This window comes from Lolium rigidum, chromosome 7, assembly GCF_022539505.1.
Source record: "Lolium rigidum isolate FL_2022 chromosome 7, APGP_CSIRO_Lrig_0.1, whole genome shotgun sequence".
In the NCBI taxonomy this organism is placed as follows: Eukaryota; Viridiplantae; Streptophyta; class Magnoliopsida; order Poales; family Poaceae; genus Lolium; species Lolium rigidum.
The window spans coordinates 346,082,203-346,109,240 of record NC_061514.1 but is presented as its reverse complement, the minus strand read 5'-3'; the positions used below and the strand labels follow the sequence as shown (position 1 = coordinate 346,109,240).

The following is a 27,038-nucleotide window of genomic DNA, read 5'->3' as shown; positions in this document are numbered from 1 at the left end:
GTCGACGATGAAGAAGGATGTAGGGATGGTTTTTCGGCCGACAGTTAAGTCCACGTTCAGAACACCCTTGGCTTCTGACGGTTGGCCGTTGAAATCGCTTAGCGTGACGTTGGTCTTGATCAGATCTTCAGTGGAACGTCCCAAACGTCGCAACATGGAGTACGGCATTATGTTGAATGCTGCTCCCGTGTCAACCAGCATCTTGCTGATAGGCTGCCCATTGATATAACCCTTCAAGTATAGGGCTTTCAGATGCCTGTAGCTCTTTTCTCGTGGCTTCTCAAAGATAACTGGTCGTGGCCCGCAATCAAACTGTGCCACTGATACTTCCTCATCTCTTGGAGCACAAAATTCTGACGGGAGAACGAACACCATGTTTGTATCAGCCGATGTCCGTGCATCGGCTTTTGTCTGCTTGGGTCGCCACACTTTCTTTGGTGGGCGAGCCTCCGTCTCCAGTGTTTGCTTTTCACGGCCAGATTGGGCTGTGCTTTCCTTAACGTGTACAGGTACTGCGCCTCGGCTTCCTCCAAGTTTCGTAGCCATTGCACTCTGCGCTTTTGGGAGTGGCTGAGTCCATCAGGACACAACCTTGGTCGGTGATATCTATCTTCTTCTTCTGACTCCTCGAAGTCCTCAGCTTGAGATGACTCAGATCGTTTGTTCTGAGGTGGGAGAGGTCCTAGACGCTTGAACACTGAAACTTCATTTGTTCCCTTCCTCTTCTGTTTACATTCTGGGCAGTTCTCGATTGTAGGCAATCGGCTCATTCCTGAGTCCCAGCAGTGTTTGAAGAAAGGACAGTTCCAATGCCTATCCATGTCCTCTTGCTCTCTTGACCTCCCTCTGGTGTGACGCTCATACCCTTCGTATCGATGGTATTTCCTGTTGTCTGCATCAGACCGACGATATCTATCATCATCTGCGTCGTAGCGTCGACGTTGGTCGTGCTGCTGTTCATATTTGTTAAGGAGGTGCGCGGAAAGTGGTCGTTGATACCGCACGCTTATCACCTCCTCCTCAGTCAAATACCGTCTGTCATCATGCTGGGGCCGGTCGCGTGGATCGGCCTCCTCTTTATCTTTGCCGCAGGAGCGACTGCTCTCGGGCTTATCCTTACCATGGCTATCTGCAAGCCCTGCCATGTTGATGTCGAAAGAGAAACCTGGCTCGCGTCTTATGCAGTGGCTGAGATCCACCATGTTGACGTCTGGAAACGGCTGCGTGTCAACTCTCATGGCAAACTGACCGAAGAGTAATCGGCCTTGTTCTATCGCCATCTGAATCCGTCCGCGCAAGACTTTGCGGTCGTTGGTGGCATGGGTGAACGTGTGATGCCATTTGCGGTATGGCCTGCCGTTCATCTCTTCTAACGTGGGGATTTTGTGGCCTTCGGGTAACTTCAGTCTGTTTCTCCTTCAGCAGCAAATCAAAAATTTGCTCCGTTTTGCTCAAATCAAAGTCAAACCCTTTTGCAGGCCCTGGTTGTTTCACCCACTTGCAGGACACGGGCTTTGCCCCCGAGTCCATTCAGCCATGCACATCCAACCGCCACTTCCTTTCTCACTAATTACCTACCACATTTTTTCTCACTAATCATCTTGCACATGCACATGCACATGCTGATTACATGCTATGCACCTGCCCATGCGTAGATGGATGAATGATTGGACCAGATGTGCATGGTGTATTTTGCAATTCCCTTTTAATTGGTATTTTCGTACGCAAATTAATGTTTCCCTTTATAATTCCCTTTTGACAATTCTTTTTTTGCAATTCCATTTTTTTGTTATTTTCGTACGGTAATTCATGTTTTTTTGAATTGATTTTTATAATTCTCTTTTTCGGACTAGTGGTTTTTAGGGGGGAAATAACGGATGGGGGATCCACTTGCAACTCAAATGAACTACAACTAGCTACTCAAATTAAGTACTGTTTTAAGTTGTAAGCAAAAAAGTGGAATTTTAGTTGCAAATAAAATTTACTTTTTAGGGTTGCTAGGTAATTAAATATACCGTTGATAAATACCAGGACACCAGGTTGATAACTTGTAAAAAAAGAGTCGATAAAATATTCTAAATGAAATTTACTTTTTAGGGTTGCTAGGTATTTAAATTTACCGTTCATAAATACCGGGGCACCGGATTGATAACTTGTAAAAAAATAGTCGCTAAAATATTCTAAATGAAATTAAATTTTTAGGATTGATAGTTATTTTATTTTTACCACTGATAAATAACGGGTCACCGGGTTGATAGCTTGTAGACTAAGAAAGAGTCCCTAAAATATTCTAAATTAAATACTTTTTAGGGTTGGTAGTTATTTATATTTTGATGTTGATAAATACCGGGACACCGGGTTGATAGCTTGTAAATTAAAAGAGAGTCGCTAAAGTATTCTAAATAAAATACTTTTTAGGGGTTGATAGTTATTTATTTTACCCCTGATAAGTAACGGGGCACCGAGTTGATAGCTTGTACACTAAAATATAGTCGCTAAAATATTCTAAATGAAATTAACTTTTTTTAGGGTTGATAGTTATTTATATTTACCGTTGATAAATAACGGGACACCGGGTTGATAGCTTGTAAGCTAAAAATGTTGCTAAAGTATTCTAATTAAAAGTTACTCCCTCAGTTCCTTTCTATAGTGCCTATAGATTTTTGGCATTTGTTTCAGAATATAAGATTGTAGCTTGGCTTTTTTTCAATTACCCCCTCCCCCGTTCAGCTCCCACAAAATATGCGTGAGAAAAAATCCATACAAAATTGGAAACAATAAATTGAGATTCCTAATGCATGGCCCAACGATTCCTTAAAATTAGGCAGCAATGTTTTACTTTCCTTAATTGAACTTGGTTGCACATATATGGAGAATCAATAAGAGAGATTTGTGGGATTTGTTATGGTAAGTTAGGAAGATATGGATTTCCCAAATTTTATGTTGATCTCAAATCGTTCAGCTAGGGGGTCTTATGTAAAAAATACTATTGCGCTAATTTCCGTGCCAAAAAACAATAGGCACTATAGAAAGGAACGGAGGGAGTACTTTTTAGTGTTGATAGTAATTTATATTTCCTGTTGATAAATAACGGATCACCGGGTTGATAGCTTGTAAGCTAAAAAATGTATTATAAACAAAATTTACTTTCTAGGGTTGATAGTTTTTATATTTTATCGTTGATAAATGACGGGCGGAGAGGTTGATCACTTGTGAATTAAAAAGTAGTGGAAAAATATTCTTAAGGATATTAACTATTAGGGTCGGTATTTTCTCACATTTACTGTTGATAAATACCAGGGCACCTGGTTGATAGCTTGTAAACTCAAAGAGAGTCGCTAAAATATTCTAAATAAAATACTTTTTAGGGGTTGTTAGTTATTTATTTTACCATTGATAAATAACGGGGCACTGGGTTGATAGCTTGTACACTAAAAAATAGTCGCTAAAATATTCTAAATGAAATACTTTTTAATGGTTGGTAGTACCATTGATAAATAACGTGGCGTCGGGTTAATAGCTTGTAAGCAAAAAAAAATGGTCGCTAAAATATTCTAAGTGAAAATAACCTTTTAGGATTGATAGTTATTTATAATTAGCGTTGATAAATAACGAGGCAGTGGGTTGATAGCTTCTAAACTAAAAAAGAGTTCCTAAAATATTCTAAAAAAAATAGTTTTTAAGTTTGATAGGTATTTTTATTCACCGTTGATAAATAATGGGGCAACGGGTTGATAGCTTCTAAACTAAAAAGAGTCGCTAAATTATTCTAAATGAAATTAACTTTTTAGTTTTGGTAGTTATTTATACTTACCGTTGATAAATAACGGGACACCGGGTTGATAGCTTGTAAACAAAAAAATATTCGCTAAAATATTCTAAATAAAATTAGCTTTTTAGGATTGGTAGTTCTTTATATTTACCGTTGATAAATAACGAGGCATCTGGTAGAAAACTTGTAAATTAAAAAATAGTCGCTAAAATATTCAAAATGAATTTAGCTTTTTTGGGTTGGTAAGTTGTTAAATTTAGGGTTGATAAATGACGTATTTCAGGGTTGATAACTTTTAGCCCGGAAAAAAAAGTTGTCGAAACATATTAACACGAGTGCTTGTTTTGAAGATCTCGGTGAGACGAGTTCATTAGTGAAAACTTATCTTAAATTGAAGTTGTCATTTGGGAGATAAAACATTTTGAATTTTAGAATTAAGAAAGATTCTCGCTGACATCATTCTTTTTTTGTCTCGTAGGGAATGCAAGCAACATTCTCCATAAATAACAAATTTCGTTAAGCAATTGTTAGAAAAGGAAATATCGGCTAATAACATGTGAGCTAAAAAATTCGTCAAAATATTTCAAATAAAATTAATTTTAGGGGTTGATAATTTTATACATTTACCGTTGATCACTCAAGTACAAAGGGGTTGATTATTCAAATAAAGAGGGTTGATAACTTTTAGCTAAAAAAAATTGTCAAAACATATTACCATGGGTGCTAGTTTTGAAGATCTCGTCGAGACGGATTCGATTGTGAAAACGGATCTTAAATCGGAGTTGCTGTTTGAGAAAACATTTTAAAATTTTGAATTTGAAAAGTTTTAACGCGGTAGTGAGTGAGAGAAAGGAGAAGAAAGAGGTTTGCTCATGTACGGGTCATCCAATATTTGTTGTTTTGCTAGAAAGAGAAAGCGAACTCGCGCACAGTTAAACAAAAATAAAGCTGTCGGAAAGTGACCGCTGGGAAGGCCTTGAGCAAACGACCGCCAGCTAAGGTCACCCTATATTGTGCAACTAAGGCAGTATCAACAAACACTATATCCTTACACGATGTACTCCTTAAGGGCGTGCACAATGGTTATATCTCAACAATGCATTAATTGATAATATGGACGAGAGAGAAATAGAAAAAAATATTTGTACTAAGAGATGATTGTAGTTTTTTCCTCTCCCGAGAGACGAGAAAGGGGAAACAAAATTACCCATGCCCCACCCCTTGCGGCGTCGATCCCGGCAGCTCCTCATCCATGGTGACCTCACAGTCGTTGGTGGGGGAGGGTCGCCGGGATCCTCGCATGGGCCTGTTTTGATGTAGGCCTTGGGGTGTAGGTACTAGTAGCTATGTTTTCTCTCGTTCGTCCTTTCGCTCCAATGATGATGGTGGCGCGGATGAATAAAGATTCTCCGGTCCCTATCAACATGATGGCTTCCTTCGTTATTGACGGTGGATCTGTGAATCAGTGTGTCTGTCCCCTGGTTTCCATTGAATCCGGGGAGGCGAGTAGGTTTTCCGATCAACAACATTGTGGTGGCGGCAATGACATTGATGTGGAATAATTTCTCCACGGTCCGCTCCTTCTTGGATGGTGCCTACTCCGGTGCGATCAGGCCGCTGTCCGGGAGATATGTGTTTAGGAGTCTACCTTCGTCCACTACTCTGTTAGGCAGTGGTGGTGACGATGTTCAGGAGGTGCTTGTCGAGGTGCAAAGTTTGTGGTTCGTGGTTGGTGGATCTGGCCCACCTCTCCAATAAGGTCAGACAAGGGAACCCGATCTGCAGGCCGAGAAGCATTGGGAAAATCCCCGACCGACATGCCACATCAACATTGGCTTCGCCATTCTTGGTGGGTCATTTCTCGGTTCAAATAGTTGTTTTAGGGATGGTGTAACCTCAGTCTGAGGTTTAACTAATGGTCGCTTCATCTTCCTTCGGCAGTCGTCTCAGCGACAACGAAGAATTGACAACATATATGTGCACAGAAGCCCCAAGGATTTTGTTTTACCCTAGCTGGTATCCTTGCCTTCCCCTAAACGAAAAAGAGCGGCGGCGGGGAGAAGAAAGGACGGTGTAGGGTGGTGAGTACTGTGCGATGAGGTCGGAGCTCTATCATGCCGCGGTGCTCATCCAGCAGGTTCTCAACTGGATCGAGCTTTGTGCGAATAGAAGGATTTTCATAGGCGGTAGCAGTACCAAGGATCCGATAGATCTGTTGAGATTGAAGGATGCCATGTTAAGGATGCTGGATAATGTCTTCAGCCTGGCCGATACCGATACCAAGGTGAAGTTGCGAAGCCGTCTGGAGTTCGAACAGAAGTTTCGAAGCCGTCTGGAGTTCGAATCGCCCTTGAGCTTTGTCAATCCAAGGTCGATCCAAGGGAATTCGAGAGAGACCCAGAGCCAGATTGCCACGACAGTTGGGGGTGAGTCCAAGGGAAGCACTATGGAAGTCGTCGAATTGCAGCAGGCACGGGCCCATGGCGAGATTGGTGATATCTTCAAGATGATGCTTAAAATCTACAAGTCGGAAGAAGCCAGATCGATGGAGGTGTCAAAGAAGGGTAGCTTCGAATTGGGTTCGATCTCCTCCCACTTCAGCCAGATGTGGGACAACGGGCGTCAGATTCGGCAGCTATTCTCAACAGATGCAAAATTCTTACCCACATCCATGCTTGCCCATGACACGTTGGTTGGCCATGTTTCCACATTGGAATTGTGTTCAGAACATATTGATTGGCTATGTAGATGGGTACCTCAGTTCGCTGAGAGACTCGAGAGGATCAAAAAGGATGATCCGATGGACAAAAAGATGCTGGAGATGGCAGAGATGGAGGAAGTCAGTTTTGCTTGCTACATACGCAGCTGGGAACGAGTTCGCCGGCGCGACAACTCCATCAGATTTGAAGATTCAAGTAAGCATACATAACCATATTCGATTTTTCTGAAAGCATGCGGCCATATTAATTCTTATTTAGGATTGCAAAAGCAAGTTCACCTACAAATATGTAGATTGAAACCTTACAGTGGTTGTAGGATGTTATGCAAAAAGGGAGCAAGGGAATCATATAGTTGATGCACTGACCTATTTTCATTACATTCTTTTTTTGAAGTGTGGAACTGTGGGGCAACCCCCACAGCAATTTATTTTATTAAAACTCAAGTCCAACAGTACATGAACATAATTACATATTTACAAAACAGAAAAACTAAGTGCAAGTCAGGCTATCTATCCATTGTAATAGTTGGGCAGTATCTTTGTCCTTCACTCTATGCACATGCAAGGTGATTTCATGGATAAATCATCTTCTCCAAGATCTGAAAGAGGGCATAATCCTTTCGAAAATAACTCCATTTCTTTGCTTCCAAATATGCCAAGCAGCAATAATAACCACTTCTGTAAAGAAAGGCAAACTAGAAGCCTTTCTTGCATGCAAGAACTTTTCTTCCATGGTCTATCCCACTGTCCAGTCTATCTGTAGATAAACCCAAACTCTATGGCTGAAATTACAGTCGAAAAACAGATGTAACCAGTCTTCGGCTTCTCTGGAAGTGCACAGGCTTATAAATTGGTCACATTCCAGTTTCGCCGTTTAATCATATCATTCGGGTTCAATGGTGCTAGAGGGATGGCGCGAGAGGGCCGGCCGGGGGCCTTGCCCACGGCCGGTGGCAAGAGGGAAGGGATTTCCTTCTTAATTCTTGCTTGATTAGATTGATACATCTCCTCTCCTTATATAGAGAGGTTTACTTGACTCCCAAGCAAGGCTTACTTGACTCCTAAGCAAACCATAAGACTAACGGGCCCAGGCCCATGACGTACTCTAACACTACACCCCACCTGGACATGCAGCTCGTCCTCGAGCTGCAACCTAAACAAACCATGACTCGACGCAACACAACCCTAACACCTAAAAACGAGCCTTTTACATCTCGGCTTGTTTTATTACTCTCAACCTGAAATAGACTGGGACGCTTTATTGTTGACTCCTGAACATAAAGTGGACACCATCCGCCCGTCGGATGTGCACCTGTACAACCACCTGGATCCCATGGAAACCAACGGAACAAAAGGAGCCCGCGCGGCGACCGGCGGCGGAATGCGGTGGTGCTACGTGGTGTGCTCCTGTCGGTGACACCATGCCTTCTCCCCGCCGGATAACTGTCGATGGCACAGACTTTGAGGTCGCTGCCCGTGGGAAAAACAGCATGGCCGCCCCCGACGCAGCGGACGGGATCGAGGTCCGTTGCGCAACGAAGCGCAACTTGGAGGAGCTGCAGCTGCAGATCACGCATCTCCCGCACATGCCGACGCACTAGGAGACCGCGCGCAACAGCCTGCAATCTCACCGCCGCCGACACGTGGCGGATAGCGATCCAAGACGGAAGCGGTGACGGCGACGGAGGGAAAAGGACCTGGTGGAAGGGCATCCCGGGCGGTGTCGATGTAGAGCCCGGGGCCAAGGTCGCTCCCACACCAACGAAAGGCAGGGACGGCGTCGGTGGCGGCAGCAGCCGCTGCTGCGGTGTTGGTGGCGACGGCAGCTGCTGTTGCAGCTGCCCACCGAACGGCAGGGACAACATCGGTGAGGACAACAGCTGCATCGGCGGCGTTGGTGGCGGCGGCAGCTGCTGCTGTTGCTGCAGCGTCCCGGTGGGGAAGAAGGTGGCCGGCTGCTGAAGAAGAGGGACCCCCGACGCCGAGGTAGGGTCCGGCCCGGAGATGGTGGACAGCGGCAGCGGGGACTGCAGCAGCCCGGCGTCGGGTGGCGGCGACGACAGCAGCAGCGTTGGCTGCAGCGGCCCGGCGATCGCGGCGGAGGCCGCCTGGTGCGTCGGCTGCCACGGCTGCAGCGCCGCCGCCGGCGGCGGCCCATAGGGACCGGCCAGGAAGAGGCGGATCTCCTGGATAGCAGTGGTGAGATCGTGGAGGGCTGCGGTGATCTCCGCCGAGAGAACGGCGGGGACGGCGGAGTGCGGCGGCGGCGGGTGGGAAGAACTCGGTGGAGGGATGGACATGATCGAACCCGGGAAGCTGATACCAAATGTTATGGTGGTGCTAGAGGGATGGCGCGAGAGGGCCGGCCGGGGGCCTTGCCCACGGCCGGTGGCAAGAGGGAAGGGATTTCCTTCTTAATTCTTGCTTGATTAGATTGATACATCTCCTCTCCTTATATAGAGAGGTTTACTTGACTCCCAAGCAAGGCTTACTTGACTCCTAAGCAAACCATAAGACTAACGGGCCCAGGCCCATGACGTACTCTAACACTGTCACTGACGAGGAGCCAGGCAAAGACTTGAAATCGTAACAGACACTAACTTTTCCAAATGAATTTGTATACCTTGCTGCATGTAGTATGCCTGAAGTTGTATCTATAGAAGTTACTGGCTGTATATGCCCCATCTTTCCAGATGGTTTTCCACTCATCGGTTTTCATAGGGTCTATGACGACATTGCAAAGAAAATCTTCCAACTGAATATATTCCTCGTGAGCTTGCTGAGATGGGGTAAATGAAACATGTGAGAACGATCTTGTAGCAGATAAATGCGGGTCGATGGCATAAGAGAAGAGCCTCAGGAAATCTGTTTGTGGACCATTCCATCGGTCAGCCAACTTTATCACATCCCTCCACCAAAATGAACCACATAGATTTGCTGCATGCGGAACACCCTCTGGGTAATAATTCCACCAAACTTACCCATAAAATGTCCTCCTTATTGGAGAACTTATGTAGATGCTTGATGAGAAGAGCCTCATTTTGTTTTTTGAAGTCCAAAATGCCCAAACCCCCACTCACTTTATTTCATTATTACATTTCTCAATGTTGATTGTACCGGTTATAACATTGTGTAAGTGTATTGCTTTATCAATCTACTCAAGACCCTTTCTATCTGTTACCATTTGTGTTGTATTATATTGCGCAAATGCCATCATGCCATGCCAGTTAAAATAAGACATTTTATCCAACGACCCTTCTTGCTAGCTTTAACAAATGTCAAGACATTTTATCCAACGACCCTCCTTTTGCAAAATGACTTGAATTAAGAAAGCTACTGCAATACCTTCAGAGCCCTAGCACTTTCCATATGTTCTGCATGCTACGGACCGCTGTAGACCATCTTGCTGGTGGCAGAAGGGTACTTGGTGCCGAGTAATCCACACATGTTGAAGGTTCTCTACCACACACTCTTAAAAAACATGGCATTTGTACTTACTTCAGTTTTCTCTATGTTGACTGCAATGTTGCTTGTCCGTGGTTGGCAAAAAATAGATATTTTAATTTCAGTATTCATACATGTCCATCTCTGTTGTTTTTTACTGTTGGCACTGATGGTCAGCGTCGTGCTGCATCTCTCTAGTTGGCATGAGCTTGGCCTACAATATTATTTGGGCATGCACAAAATGACAGAATAGCTGTTAGTTCTCTCTACTAGTACATGATGTGGAATTACTAATGTACATGCATTAAGAATTCCTAATTTGAAATCGTGTTATGATTGGGTATTTTTGCCATGCTTTGTTATTGATGTTCTTTGTATTTGTTTAGTTTCTGATACCGCTTCCTTGGAACATAACACAACCCTGGGAACTCTTAAGATGTTTAAAGATAACTGGGAATCCTGAACTCAATGATAGCTGCACTAGTAGAAACAAGGGCTTTTATCCTGTCCTCGAAAGTGCTTTTGCACCGGATTTGGCACAAACCGGTGCTAAAGGGGTCATTAGCACCGGTTCGTGCGGTCTGCATATCCAGAGGGCATTAGCACCGGTTCGTGCGGGACCTTTTGCACCGGTTCGTAATACGAACCGGTGCAAAAGGGTTGGCGTCAGCCACGAACTCTTTTGCACCGGTTCGTGTTACGAACCGGTGCAAAAGGTTTTTCTGCTCCCCACGCACCTCCACCCCCCCCCCCGTGGATCGCCTTTTTTTGGTTTGTAAAATACAAAAGAAAATGATAGAAAATTCAAAAAAAAAATTGTTTTCAGATTCTTGTATGTTATGCAACCTACTATTCGGAGAAATTAAGAAATTCGAATTTTCACTTTTTTTGCAAAAAAAGTTTAAAAAATGGTAAAACCGCAATAACTTTTGCATACGACGTCGGAAAAAAACGTATAATATATCAAAAAAATCCAAATGAAAATATGAAAGCAGGAAGATTTTAGTTTTTTTCCAGAAATTTAGGATTTTATATTTTTTTTATTTTTTTAAAATTAAAATTAATAATTGCATCTAAATAAAGATTGCTATTACTTTTAGCAAATTATAAGATTTTCAAATTTTTAGGTTTTAGGTTTGGCAAAAAAATTTAAAAATTGAAAATTTGAAAATAATTAAAAATAATACAAATTATAAAGTTAATGTTTATTTATTTATTCAAGATTATTATTACAACATTACTTTGGTTTATTAAAATAATTATTTGAAATTCGAAAAATAAAGAAATATGACATCGATTGACATGTTAATAGGATTGATATGATACTACTATCACATACATGCGCGCGAAGCCCTTGGATGCGGGATGGAAAGGAACTTGGAAGTTAAGCGTGCTAGTGCTAGAGTAGTGGGAGGATGGGTGACCGAGCGGGAAGTTTGAGCACGAGTAAGTAATTGGACTAGAGATAAGGGTAGTTAGAGACTAAACTTGTGAAATAACTAAAGTATTAGAAATTCCGAAAAAATAAAAAAAAAGGAGTAGAAAATAATTCGAAAAAAATGTTTTTCTTGCGCGGCAGCGTTTTGGGACGTTTTTCTGCCACGGCAGACCCTTTAGCACCGGTTCGTATTACGAACCGGTGCTAAAGGTCCTCCCGCTCGGACGCCCGGGAGCCGCCACGTGGTGCACCCTTTAGCACCGGTTCGTAACTGAACCGGTGCAAAAGGGGGGGGCCTTTTGCACCGGATTGTTTGCACCGGTTGGGCATCCGGTGCATATAGCCCTTACCAACCGGTGCAAAAGACCCGTTTTCCACTAGTGCTGGGATCCTTATCCCCTTAGTTAGGATTTGTAAGAGTAGGATTTGTCGTAATATATTGCTTGATTGGTAAGAGTAGGGCTAGACATTATGTAGCTGGCTTACAAACATAAGGATGGAAAGTAACAAACTTGAATATAGAATTGAAAATCCTAACGTCGGGATATCTGGGATCATATGAACGGCTGCACCTTCTAGGGAGGGTGGCCCTTACTCCTGTGGTTCCCTCCTGTTGTGTCCAGAGTTCTGGACCAAGTATGCTTTGGGAGTATACTTGAAAGCATACTTGGTCCTTCGATTGTTCAAGTTCTAAATCAGGCCCCATGCAGGTGTCCATTTCATATGCAATAGGGTCGTTTGAGGCCTATCTGATTCAGTTCACATCTTACATAAGTTCGTCTTCGTGTAATTTCTTGTTTTGAGCGTAGAATTACATGTTTCATTGATTAATTATAGGAACTTAATCTTGAGTCAAGATTCCGTACCTTTTTCTCTTTGGTGTTTTAATGCTCAATATATCTCGGGTGTCTTACTGTTGTTACTGATGGTGAATGGGGTGCTGCATCTCTCTAGTTGGCATGAACTTGACCTAGGATATTCTTTGGGCATGCGCAAAATAGCTGTTGCATCTCTCTAGTTGGCATGAACTTGACCTAGGATATTCTATGGGCATGCGCAAAATAGCTGTTAGTTCTCTTTACTAGTAAAATATGACATGTAATTACTAATGCCAATGCTTTATGAATTCCTAATTTGAAATCATGATATGATTTGATATTTCTGCCATGCTTTGCTAATGTAGTCCTTTGTATTTGTGTTTAGTTTCTGATATCGCTTCCTTATGTGTTGCCCCAGTTTGAAATTGTTTGGTAGTTGTGGTAATATGTAGTTGCTAATTCTGTTGGACAATGTGTTTCTCGGTTGAAATATGATACCCAAAGAATGTCTTCTGTTTCATGTTCGATTTCTAACACAGATATTTCACTTGGCCACATGCAGCAACATTGAGCCCAATGCTGTTCACACACTATATGCCAGGCTACCACCCATTGTTTGCTGATCTCACGCAGACAATGCAGATTTTCTCTATCAAAATCACAGAATTGGTAGGCTTCAATTGGCCATTGGAGGTATACGGCGTGGTTGCTGCCAGGGATGCTGTGGACTATCGTCGCAACCATCTTTTTCTTCGCAGTAGGGATAACTGCCAATTCCTCAAGGATAAGGAGGTACACATGGGTATTTTCATGTTCTTTTTATTTCTGTCGTTGCTTGATTCGTTGTTGACAAGCAAATTGCGAATGATGATGCTTGCAGGATTCTTATTTGCACTTGACTGGCCCGTCTCGTGCGATTATGTCTGAGGACACTGTTCGGATTGAATTCCAACTGAAAGTCAAGGGCACTATGAAGTCAGAAGACAGGCATTTAATCACCGAACAATTTGCTTGTGATGCTCATGGTGCTGGGACTTCTATCATACATTCCATCGATGGCTGTTTTTGCACGATGGAATTATGTTCTGAGTATTTCAGAGGCTCGATCCAAGCAACCATAATTAGTATCTGTGTTACGCAAGGCTCGTTGCCAGATGGTGCACAAGTTATTTGCTTTTCACTGCCTGAAGAGGATACTGAAGGGAAGGATGAGCGCAGAACTAACCATGTTGTTCTGTTTGATAATAAAAATGGAGCAGTGCCAGTAGATGAAGAAGGGTATTTGAAGTTGTCAAGGCAGGTTGTTCCTGTACAATTGGAAGGAAAGCTGGAAGTTGTCACAAAGACTGATGCCATGATGAGTCGAAGTGTTTTCTTTACACCTGAATTAAGCAACATAAGTCAAGAATCGTGCATACTTGGTGATGACTGCACGTTAGAGATAACTGTTGCTTGGTCTCTCCTTGTTGATGACGAGCAGCATATGATGATGATGAGCTACACGAACGCTCTCGTGCGACCTAAAACTTTCCCGTACATGAAATTGGTTCAAGACACGCAAGGCGGGAGTTGTTGATGATGTGTTAGCAATTTTAAAATTAAGTCAAGCATGTGAACTACTCTTACTGTTCCTGTTGGATATATTAGCAATTTTCCCCATAATTTAATCAAAGAAAACAGTGGATAAAACATGACTAAAAAGTTTGAGAATAAACTAGTCATGCAAATCACCATAGAGTAAAGGATCAACAAATCTAAACTGATTGATAAGAGCAATGTGTTTCCTGATAACGAGCCTGAACATGTTGCTAAGATAAGGAAGAGCATCATGATCTCACAAAATGAAGAGAAGAAGACATACGGTGCAGAAGAGGAACCAGCGTTGACGTTGTCGCCGTTGAGAGCCATGTCGTTGAAGAGGTTGCTGATGTCGGGGAAGAAGTCTTCGTTGGGGAAGTAGTCGTCGGCCTCCGTGTCGATGTCGAAGCCAGCAGTCGCGCTAGAGCGCTCCCCAAAAACCTTATCGCCTCTCTCCCGTACAGGATCACAAGAGACGGGGTTCCGGAGGCCTGCTGTCCCGTCCAGCGGTGCACGCCGGTAGACGGGATGGAGAAGTCTTGAGCGGCGGCGCAAAGCTCTGGAACCGAGTGGTAGGCGCATATGGTGTTGTGTCTCGTAATTTTTCTCTGGAGAGGAGCGACCTCTTTTATAGGCACAGAGAGAGGAGCCGAACAAGTCACGCGAGGAGATGAAACGAAGGGTCAGGGAGGAGAGAGGCTCTCGGCTCGAGGCATTCCCGCAAACCGCGGCGCGACGTGTCATGACGAGGCGAGCGAGCGGCGGCGTCGTCGGAGGAGGAGCGCGCGTGTGGTCAGCTCCTATTTCCTCCTATTATTACTCTCTTGCAAATGGTATGAAGAGCTCCCCTTATAAGCTGCTCCAACTCTTCTTCAACTAGCAATGTGGGACTAAACTTTTGTCCTACCCCTGCCATGCATGAATGGGCCATGTGGGCCTCTAGGATTTATTAGGAATTTCTGGAATATTTATTGCGTTGGTCCAATATGGGCCAAAATTCCAACAATCCCCCACCAGATCCTAGAGGCACATAGAATTTGCCTTTGGTTCCAAAACATTGTTTTATATACCGGTACTATAGCGAAGACTGTTAAGTTGAACTTTCACCAGAACTCTATGCTACACTAGACTGCTACTTGAACAGTGGACTAAGCCTTGAACCGCAAGTTTTCTGCTAATCTAGCTTCACAAAGAGCCTTGACCGGTACTAGGCCGTCGCAGGGCTTCCCCGCGGGTGGAGCTTATGCGTCATACTCCATGGCCTTTCATGAGTTTATTAGAAAGCACCCAACTCCCATAGGTTGCGACGTTTTAACAACCAAACTCATATAGGTGTGTTCTTCAACGGATGTTATGCAGGACAACATCTGTGCTTAAATAAGCAACTTAGAACACATTAAGATAAATCAGCCTACCGTGCAGATTAGGAAAGTATTGCATCTTTTACGGAGTGGTATCATACAAGGTGTAAGGATACTTTCCTCTCAGTTGACATACAGCTTGTCTCCCAGTTCTAATTCACGGGATCTCCGATCACATAGAATGGGTTACCACTGTGGACAACTTAAACGGTGGGTCTCATACCCATCTCCTTTGATGCATTATCTATCACGTTACGTGATAGACCCTTTGTGAAGGGGTCTGCCAGATTTCTAGACGTATGGATATAATCCAATGCAATAACTCCGGAGTTCCTCATTTTTCTGACAGATTTTAATCTCCTCTTCACATGCCTTGATGACTTCATATTATCCTTAGAACTGTTAACCTTGATGATCACAGTTTGATTATCACAGTTCATTGGGATAGCGGGTATTGGTTTCTCAACCACGGGTAAGTTCATCAAGAGTTCACGGAGCCACTCTGCTTCAACAGTGGCTGTGTCTAATCGTCGTGAGTTCTGCTTCCATTGTTGACCTCGTTAAGATGGTCTCGCTTGCAAGACTTCCAAGAAACAGCGCCACCACCAAGTGTAAATACATATCCACTAGTGGCCTTAATCTCATCGACATCGAAATCCAGTTTGAGTCACTATAGCCCTCTAGTACCCTCGGATACCCAGTATAGTGAATGCCATAACTCGCAGTGCCTTTTAGATAGTGCATCACTCTTTCAAGAGCATGCCAGTGATCATCGCCAGGATTTGAGACAAATCGACTAAGTTTGCTCACAGCAAAGGCGATGTCAGGCCTCGTAGCGCTAGCCAAATACATAAGCGAGCCAATAATCTAAGAATATCTCAGTTGATCTCTAGCGATCGCTTTATTCTTTCTAAGCAGCACACTAGGATCATAAGGCGTTGGACAAGACTTGCAATCGCTATACCCAAAACGACTCAAGATCTTTTCCACATAGTGAGATTGAAGCAGTGTAATCCCACCATTTTCATCCATCAACAGTTTGATGTTTAAGATTACATCAGCTACCCCAAGATCCTTCATCTCAAAGCAGCGAGATAGGAAATCCTTGGTCTTCTTGATGATATTCAGATTGGTTCCGAAAATCAGTATGTCATCGACGTACAAGCAAAGAATGACTCCTTCGCCCCCACCATGGCGATAGTACACACATTTATCAGCTTCATTTACAACAAAGCCTTCAGCAGTTAAAGTTCTTTCGAACTTCTCATGCCACTCGCTTAGGTGCTTGCTTGAGACCATATAGAGACTTCAACAATTTGCACACCTTTCCTTCTTGACCATTTACTACAAATCCATCTGGCTGGTCCATGTAAATTTCCTCATCCAACTCTCCATTTAGGAAAGCTGTCTTAACATCCATTTGATGAATGAGAAGACCGTATGAGGGAGCCAGTGATAGTAGTACTCTAATGGTAGTCAATCTGGCTACAGGTGAGTAAGTATCAAAGAAGTCTTCACCTTCCTTTTGTGTATAACCTTTGGCCACAAGCCGTGCCTTGTACTTTTCAATTGTACCATCAGGCCTAAGCTTCTTCTTAAACACCCATTTACATCCTACGGGTTTGCACCCATAAGGACGATCAGTAATCTCCCAAGTTCCACTAGCCAAAATGGAGTCCATCTCACTTCGGACAGCTTCCTTCCAATAGTCAGCATCTGGAGATGCATAGGCTTCTGAAATAGAGGTGGGAGTGTCATCCACGAGATACACAATGAAATCATTACCAAAGGACTTCGCAGTCCTCTGTCTCTTACTCCTTTTAGGAGCTTCATTGTTATCCTCATCCATATTCTCAAGGTGTTCTATCGGAATGGTGGATTCGGGAATTGTAGAGAATTCCTGGATAGATGTACTAGACATCCCCCGATTCGATGAGCTAGGCATATCCTTCATGGGAAATATATCCTCAAAGAAAGTCGCATCATTCGACTCCATGATTGTACCAACATGCATGTCGGATACCTCAGACTTTACTATCAAGAATCTATAGCCAATGCTATGAAAAGCATAGCCCAGAAAAACACAATCAACAGTTTTTGGTCCAAGCTTGCGTTTCTTGGGAATTGGCACATTGACTTTTGTAATGTCCCAGGTTTAGAGACGATCGAGGGGTAGATTTTAGAAAGGGATGTGCACTGCATAGTAAATTCTGGGGAAATTTCGCGCTTTTAAACAAAAACTGCATCGAAGGGGGACAAGTTTCTCTCTCGACACCTTACAGGGTTAGGGTTTCGAGAGTGCGACAAACTTGTATCTCACTTCATTAGTTTAGGGTTTTGAGAAGAGAGGGGAGAGTTTACTTGATTGGATTTTAAATGATATGACATGGTTGAATTCGAACCAAGGTTGAATTTGAATTTCAAATTCAAACATTAAATAATTACCTTAAATAATTCAGTTGAGGAAATTCATTAAGTATATAATCAATAATAAACAAGATGAACAATTATAATAAAATGGAGCTCATTAGGGAAAACCTTGAGCTTTATTGATTAACACACAAGATACATTGTCTTTACATTATTCATAATGGAAATAAATGAATTACAACACATTACATAAATGGGCAGAATAGAAGGAAGAAAAATAAAGAAAAATTACAAGTTAATGATCCTAGTCTAAATTCTACAAGATCATCTTCATTTGATCTTGAACTTGAAGAATTCCAAATCCATTTTGAGCCATTGTTGATCCCTGCACAAAAACACAACAAAGAGAAGTTATGCCAAGTGGCAAAGCCACTTGGCAAGTTAAAAATCAAATGGAAAGGTGAAATGAGCAGATAAGCTCAATGTGGCCGAGCTGATCCTGGCCAAAGCCAAGTTCCAGGTCCAGGTGCACAGCACTTGACAGCACACACACACGGCCTGCTCACGGGGCCGTGTGCATGCGCACACACACACACGGTGAGTCACTAAGGTGACAAGCGGGAGCTGTCGACCAGGGGATGCAAGAGAGCACCATATATAACCTTTTTAGAGCCAAACCCTAGTCATTTGTTCATCCATCGACGAGCGACAGTGGTAAGTTCATCAAGAACAGCCAAGAACACCAAGAACAGATGAACAGCTAGAGCTGTTGCATCTATTTCCACTCACCAGAAAATAAACCAAGAGATCAAGCTTGCAAGGAGGAGCAGGGCAAGCCAAGAACTCAACCAACAGCTGAATCCTCTACACCAACAAACCATCTAGGAGCTGGAGTGAGGTATAAACAAGATCAACCTGAGCAAAACCCTGTTTTGCTCATAAATAAGCATACACTTGCATCACAGAAGCAAATAAAGGTGGGAAACCCTGGATATATCATCACTTGGTTGCAAAACCATTTGGTGCCAGTAAATAAAGCAAAGGCTAAAAGGAAAACAATCAAGGGAACACTGGTTGTTGACACAACCAGAGAAATCCATCATGGATTTGATCCCAATCAGCCCATTCCCAAGTTACCAAGCACCTAATAGTCTAGCTACACCATCGGAATGGTAGAAACACAAGTTTCTACCAGTATTGTCAACATCAAAAGGCTTCGGCAGTCAAACATGATCAGTCGAGAGCATATGTCCATACACGAGCAAGCCAACGAGATAGGGAGCCATCCCGGGGCAGCACATGCATACGCCGGGGCTACCTCAACCCACAAGCCAACACTTAGAACCACCACATCATCACCGGAGAGGTTCGGTAGAGGGCTAGGGTACCCAACCAAGTGGTTGGCATCCTGCTAGCCCTAACAAATTTATTGAGTTGATCACCACTGAATCACAGTTCACATCATTTATCCATCTAATCAAGCAAGGATGAACAGATAAATGAGACAGACAAGCAATTGATGCTTAAGCAAGCAACAGCACACATCAGGTCAGGCCTGTGTGATACACAAGAGAGCAACAGTGAGGCACAGACACCAAAGGGCAGCTGTTACAAGCAACTGGTGATCATATGAACACCAGAAGCTTGTTAGAGCATGCTACTGCATGCTAGAACTCAGTCTAAGCAGTTAACACATGAACAGATAATTAATAACTGAATAATTGTATCACAAATAGAGCATCAGACAAGATAATTGTATCCAGAAGCACTCCATCAAGGGATGGAGTTGATAATGCAACAGATAAGCTCAAATGAGCATGTCCATGAATTGAAGCACGAGATAGGATCTCACCGGAGGCACTAGCACTTGCAGGTATGCAATAATTAACCACCACAATCAAGCCTAGGACAAGATTAAGCACACATAGTATGCCCAAGTGATAGTAAAAAGAATAGGAGCATGCCAGTAGGCCATGAGCATCACTGGATGCTCATGAGCAATCACAGGAGGACCACAGCCAGAGATTACAATGAACAAAAATAGCTAGGAAGCACAGTGAGCAATTGAGCAAGAACAGCACAGCACATCAAGCTAGGATCTATGGCGACAGCAGTAAGCCAAGCACAGCAGATCATCACCAACAGCAGGCCAGCACCTCCACAAGGAGGGAAGCCATGGCCAGGGGTACTAGAGGAGGAAGAAGAGAGGCACATGAGAAAGAGGGTGGCGGAACATTTACCGGGAGCGAGCAGACGGCAGGCGTAGCCGTGGCGGCCACGGCGGCGCGCGCCGAAGACACGGCGGCACCTGGCCAGGCCATGCCAGGCTCGGCGAGCGCCGCAGCACTCCGCATCTTGGCGGCGACAGCCGGCGGCGTCATCCCGCCTGTGGTGCCGGTGAGCACCGCACCACCGTGCGGTCAAACGAGAAGAGAATCGGCGTAGGGGCGGCTTAGAACCAGATCTATGCCGTGGATCTGGTGCGCCGTCGCGTGGCGGTGCAGATGCACCCCATGGCGAGGGCCATGGCGGCCGGTGATTGCCGGAATCGGCCGGCGACGGTGCGGGCGACGAGGATCGCCAGTGAGAGCGGAGGGGATTAGGGTTAGGACGAGCGGCGCGTGGTGAGGGAGTGAGCGACCGACCGCTCGGGTCGGTTGGACCCGAGCTGGTCTAGCCAAACCACTGGGCTCCACTGACAGGTGGGCCCGAGGCGTAACGTACTTTTCCAAATTTCATTAAAAACTAGGAAATTGGAAATTCAATAGAAAATTCATAAAAGCTCTAAAAAAATAATTAAAAATATGAAAATTGATCAGCATAAAATTCCCTATCTAAATAAAATATGAAAGGGAATTTTTGAAGATAATCAAGAATAAGTCTTAATATGATGATTTAAATAATCATTTAAATCACACATATTATTTTCTATAATAAAAATTAAGTCCATTAATAAATTTGGACTTTAAAAACACCTTGACAACATTTCAAGGTTGTATTTTTCCCTAAACAAATATCCCCAAATTATTCTTAGTATTAACCTTCTATCTAAAAAAATAATAAACACCGGAAAGGGGGAACAAACCCTAAAACTGGAATCATGCATAATTGCTTCTTTAACCATTGCCCTTATCGGACAATGATGCTATTTTTCAGAAACGAGAGGACAAGGGTCAGTCCACACCATCAAACTGCAACACTTTGCGGTATTCAGGCAAGTTCATCGCTTGCTCATGTCATTTGAGTATTTTTACCAAATTACTTGCAAAGTACTATGTTTATCACTATTGCATAAAAAAGCAAAACCACTATTTTCATAACTATGAATATGACTATGTGGTTGGCAATGGAACCATGGATTGTGTTGATATGGTGGAGGTTCCATTGCAAGGGTTTATATCCATCTAGGATTAAACAACAAATGTCGTCCAGTGATTCTTGTGCCGTAATACCCGTGTTAACCATAAGATGCTGGAGTGGGACGGAGTAGTCAAAAGTGTTTCCACCTCTCGTTCATCAACGGATGCGCTTACCGTAGCAGTTGTATCTGGCGGAACAACCGGAGGGTGGGGAGCCCATTCTAATTCCCCACGGTAAAGCAATGCTTACCGTAGCAGTTGTGTCTTGCGGAACAACCGGAGGGTGGGGATCCCATTCTAATTCCCCACGGTAATGCGGTCTATGATGGGTTGCAGCTACCGGCGTAGGAGTGTATGGTAGAGCCCAGCACTGTTGTCGTGGTCGGGGCCCAGCCTTAATTGGCGTAAGTGAACCGGCGTGGACCCAGGGTCGGGGCATGCAACAAAGGGTGGGTGTTCGAGGTAGCGGAGGAACATGATTGACTAGGACCTTATACCGGGCCTCACACCAAAGGAAGTGTGGACGGGAAAGCTGCCCGGTTGGCACCAAGGTTAAGATCTCTTATGGGTAAAGCAACACACCTCTCGCAGAGTGTAACGAATCGTGACCGATCACTCCTTGTTCCGGGATTTGGAGCTGCGAACGCTGCCGGAAAGGAACTCCATGAAGTTCTAGTAAACCGGTGAAGGCTGACGGACATAGTTCTTCCGAATAAAAACAACCTTTTGAAGAAATGGTTATCAAAACCTGCATGGTATCAGACTTTCTGGTCTGGTACCGTAGTTAGTGCATTAAACACCTCTTTCCTAATATGAACTTGTTGAGTACGCTCGTACTCATACCTCTCTTAAATCCCCAGCTAGACCGTATCGAATCATGCTGGAGGAGGACAACAACAACCACGAAGGAGCCGACCTCATCGGCTATGAAGAACCGGACCTCTCTGGAGGTATTGAAGGCGTAGACTACCTCATAGTCTACGGAACCGGGGAGGCTTCCGGAGGAGAACAAGCCTAGAAGTACCCAGTATTAGTAGTAGAAGCCGAGCAGCGCGAACTCTTAATACTTCGCTGCTCGAGAGAATAAATGTTAAGTCTAGTGAAACTCCTATATTGTAAGTTAAGATGGGTTCACCTCGAACCCAGGAGTAAACCTCTTTGGACCCAGGAGGAGCTCCAAGATGATATGTATATATGGTTTGTAATAATGTATGAATGAGTTTGGACCTGCTATGTTCTGTTGTACTACTCTGAGGGATGTAATATTTGCGGATTGGTACTTCGCGAATGTTATATCAACGACTGGCATACTACAACATGCAGTGGTATGCAGGGTCACCACAGTTGGTATCAGAGCAAAAGCTTTGACCTTAGGTTGGAACCTAGTAAATGGGACGAAAACGTTAGGAGTCAAATAGGACTAGTAAAGAATTCTCTAAAAATATGGTGTATATTCAATTGAGAATACCACAATCATATGTTTTAGTGCGATAATTCTTTATTATCTCTATTATGATGCATTATTACTAATCTTATATTCTCTCTATTTCTATAGCCAACAATGGCAAGTTCACGCCCGGGACGTAATGTGAAAGTGAAGACTTCAAACTTGAGTGAATACGACGGAGGACTTGCAGACATCCTACGTGCCATGTTACTTGAATTGGGGTGCGATCCCCAAATCCAAGCGACGAAATACTGGTTCTATGATGGACCAGTATTGGCAAAGTGTAGAGTAGGGCTACGACTTCCCGAATCTTTGGGAATGAGCGTAGTTATGCCAGCAGGAGAAGCCCGAACCATTAACACAGCCTATCATATAGCTGTTATGAGAGCCATAACAGACATCCGGGAACATAAGACGAAAGAGCTTATGGGTTCCGAATTCACCCACATTCCTCACCTGGAGGAAGAGGAAGACCTCATGTTGGACCATTTTAAATACGCCAGACGCAAACCAGCCGAAGCTGCAAAATACATGGACAATAGCCGGAATTTGCTATCATTGTTATTTCAGTTGAACCGTCATTTGACGGGAGCAATTGATACAATGCTAGAAGAGTTCACTGAACCCAAGGAGGACAGTAGGGGGAAAGAACCTATGGAGAATGTGGTGCAGACACCAGTTTATTCAGCTGGTGACTACATCAGTATTGATCCACTTGCACGTGAAACTACACTCGCTACACTCGGGAACTACCTGGGTAGTTCCTATGGGGGATACGAGGGCGGAGAGGAATCCGGAAACATGCAGCGTTCCGAGACTCCTATCGAGAATTCCAGGGGTTGGCGTTGGGGATGTGATACTGGAACCCATAGTACTACTGAGTATTATGATGGGGAGATGAATGATGACGCAACAACCCAGAACCAGAGCTATCCTAGTAATGAGGGAGTGGATGGAGGATATCCGACCCAAGTTGAGTCGGGTATGAGCTTTGGTAACCCTTATGGTGTGGCTACAGGAGAGTACACCCGATGGGTGGACTATGATGCCCTCAATGATCAGTTTGTGAACACTGATTTCTCCTTAGGATCATCATCGGATTCGGATTACAAGCCAACGGGGAGACCTTATGTTCCAGGGTCTATCAGGAGGACGACACGTTCGACCGGATGGAAGCCTGGGATGTACCGGGAGTGAAGCACGACTAGAGACCACCATGGGAGGCGAGACTACAATACAGTTGTACCACATGTATTGTAGTATGTAATATTTGTATAAATTTGTACATATACTTTAATAAGTGAGTTTGCATACTCACATCGCTTACCGAGTATTGTAATAAGACCACTTATGTATGTATATACAGGGTATATGTTTTGTATGATTTGCATTTGCTTCTTGATTTCCATTGCGTGACTAGTTCTGTGCACAAAGTTGAGCTCAGAAAACTTGCGCATGGAGTAACTATGAGTACCGCTTTGTGTTGCAGAACTAGGGGGATATGTCGGGAACGCCGAGTGAGGAGAGTGAAGAGCAGCGCATTGAGCGCGAGGCCAGACAGAAGGCAGAGGCTGATGAAGCAGCCAGAACTCAGTTTCCACCACCACCACCACCCATGACGCAGCAGAACTTTGTCCAGTACATGCAAATGATGGAAGAGAGACAGCGTGTGACGCTGGAGCAGCAGAATAGATTCTTCCAGGAGTTGCTGCAACAGAACAGAGTTGAGAGACCTGAGAATCAGGGAGTCACCTTGTCAGACTTCCAGAATACCAAGCCAATATCTTTTGCATACGCGCCCGAGCCAATGGACGCGGAAGACTGGCTTATGGACACCAAGCGAAAGCTCAATACTGTTGGTTGCAACGATCTGGAGAAGGTCCGTTATGCTACACACTTGCTGTGTGGACCTGCCGCATCATGGTGGGACAATATAGTAGCCGTGTATCCGGCAGAGAAGGTATTTACCTGGGAAGAGTTCAAGAGGAAGTTCAGGGAATCCAATGTCCCTGAAAGCATTGTGGAGTTAAAGCGTCGAGAATTTGAGAGTCTTGAGCAGAAAGACAATGCTATTCTGACTTATGTCAGAGAGTTCTCGAAGTTGTCTCGGTATGCCGTTGAGGAGGTCAATACCGAGGACAAAAAAAAGAAGAGGTTCTTGCGGGGATTAAGTCCCCAGTTTAAGGTACAACTCAGAATGATGAGAGCAACAGAGTTCCAGGAATTGGTGGATGCAGCCATCACCCTGGAAGATGACTTCAAGCAACTACAGGAGGAGAAAAGGAAGAAGGCCAAATATGAGCCTAAGAGGTATATCAGTAATAAGCCAAACATGAGTTTGAGCTTTAAACCCAGATACAACAACAACAACAACAATAACAACAACAACAAAAACAACAATAGTAACTACTACGGTAGTAGGAAGAATCAAGCATTCCAGTCTGCAAATCAAATAGTTTGCAGAAGTTGTGGATTCACAGGGCATTTTGCCAAGGATTGCAAGAAGCCAAGGATCATATGCTTTGGTTGTCGTCAGGAGGGGCATATGCTGAAAGACTGCCCCAAGAGAAGGAATGACGGAGGAGGCCAGTCAGGAGGAGGAGGAAGCCGAGGAGGAAACACCGGAGGGGGTTGGAAGAACAAGAAACCCTTCGGCAAGTTAAACTGTACCAGCTTGGAGGAGGTGATTAACTCCGATCAAGCAGTGATAGGTACGCTTCAGATACTCACTCATCCTGGCAAAGTACTTTTTGATACTGGTGCAACCACATCATTCATTTCTCAGCAATTCATCATTAAACATGGGATTAGATGCAATAAATTAGATAAACCAATCACCATACTTTCTGCGGGGGGAACGATATTAGTAACCCATACTAAACCTGGACAAGTCATCATGATCAATAAGTGTGCGTTTGACGCAGACCTGTTCATTCTACCGATGAAGGACATTGATGTCATTCTTGGTATGAACTGGTTAGAGGAAAATGGCGCACTTATAGATTGTACCCATAAAACAGTATCTTTGAAAAGCCCAGGTGGAGATAGAATCATTTACCAAGGAGATAAGCATACTCAGATTGAAGTGGAGTTAAAGCTGAACAGCATGAAGGAGGTGAAGTTAGAAGATATTCCAGTAGTCAATGAATTCCAAGATGTATTCCCTAAGGAATTACCTGGAATGCCCCCAGATAGGGAGATAGAATTTACTATCGACCTAATTCCAGGAACAGCACCCATTGCTAAAGCACCATACAAGATGGGGCCAAAAGAGTTGAAAGAACTCAAGGAACAATTGGATGACCTAGAACAGAAAGGATTCATACAGGAGAGTATTTCACCATGGGGATCACCTGTGATCTTCGTAGATAAAAGAGATGGAGGTCGAAGGATGTGCGGAGACTACAGAAATCTGAACAATGTTACAATCAAGAACAAGTACCCACTTCCTAGAATCCAAGATCTTTTTGATCAAGTTAGAGGCGCGGGGTCTTTTCCAAGATTGATCTAAGATCCGGTTATCACCGAGATAAAGATCAAGAAGGAAGACGTTCCGAAAACAGCCTTTGTCTCGAGGTACGGACATCATGAGTATCTCGTAGTACCTTTTGGACTAACCAATGCCCCAGCAATATTCATGAATCTCATGAATAAGATCTTCATGCCATGTCTTGACAAGTTTGTCATCGTGTTCATCGATGATATCTTAATTTATTCCAAGGACAAAGCTGAACATGCTGAACACCTTAGGATAGTGTTGCAAACACTAAGGGAACACCAACTGTACGCCAAGTTCAGTAAGTGTGAGTTTTGGCTTGATCAAGTAGAATTTCTTGGTCATGTCATTAGTAAGGATGGGATAGCAGTAAACCCAAGCAAAGTAGCCTCAGTTTTGGACTGGGAAGCACCCAAGAATGTCAAGGAAATCCGAGGATTCTTGGGAATGGCAGGATACTATCGGAGATTCATTGAAGGATTCTCCAAGATAGCAGGACCAATGACCAAGCTGCTTAGGAAGAACACACCTTTTGTGTGGTCTGATGAATGTGAGAAGAGTTTTCAAACTCTGAAAGAAAAACTCACCACAGCACCGGTGTTAGCAGTTCCGGAAGATGGCAAGGATTACACCGTGTACTGTGATGCATCCAAACATGGATTGGGATGTGTACTCATGCAAGACCGGAAAGTAATATCTTATGGATCGAGGCAACTCAGACCTCATGAAGTAAATTATCCAACTCATGATTTAGAACTAGCAGCAGTTGTTTTTGCACTTAAGACTTGGAGACATTTTCTCTATGGAGCCAAGTGTGAGCTCTATACTGATCATAAGAGTCTCAAGTACTTCTTCACTCAAAAGGAACTTAATATGAGGCAGAAAAGATGGCTTGAGTTGATCAAGGACTATGATCCGACCATCAACTATACCCCAGGAAAGGCTAATGTTGTAGCAGATGCCTTGAGTAGAAAGAGTACTGGCGGACTAGAACCAGAAATTTCACCAGAGTTGAAGAAGGAAATAAGCCAAGCCCAAATACAACTTTGGGAGAAAGAAGCTCACGAAGGACTATCCGCTTTACAAGTAGCTGATGAGATGAATGTCAACCTCAAGAATGAAATAATCATGGGCCAACTAGATGATCCATTCATCGTGGAGGAGATGAAGAGGATTGACGAAGGAAGACCATCAGAATTTCACCGTGGAGAGATGGGATCATTATGGTTCCAGAAG

At 43.8% G+C, this 27,038-nt stretch overlaps 1 protein-coding gene across 1 annotated transcript; it reads left to right on the top strand.

Annotated features, from left to right (window-relative positions):
- The first annotated feature begins 6,180 nt into the window (after window positions 1-6,180).
- LOC124669595 lies at window positions 6,181-13,793 on the top strand. The gene is made up of 3 exons (XM_047206179.1): window positions 6,181-6,687; window positions 12,754-12,983; window positions 13,072-13,793. The coding sequence occupies exons 1-3, from the start codon at window positions 6,219-6,221 to the stop codon at window positions 13,765-13,767; spliced, it is 1,395 nt and encodes a 464-aa protein (XP_047062135.1). The 5' UTR covers window positions 6,181-6,218; the 3' UTR covers window positions 13,768-13,793.
- Window positions 13,794-27,038: the final 13,245 nt, after the last annotated feature.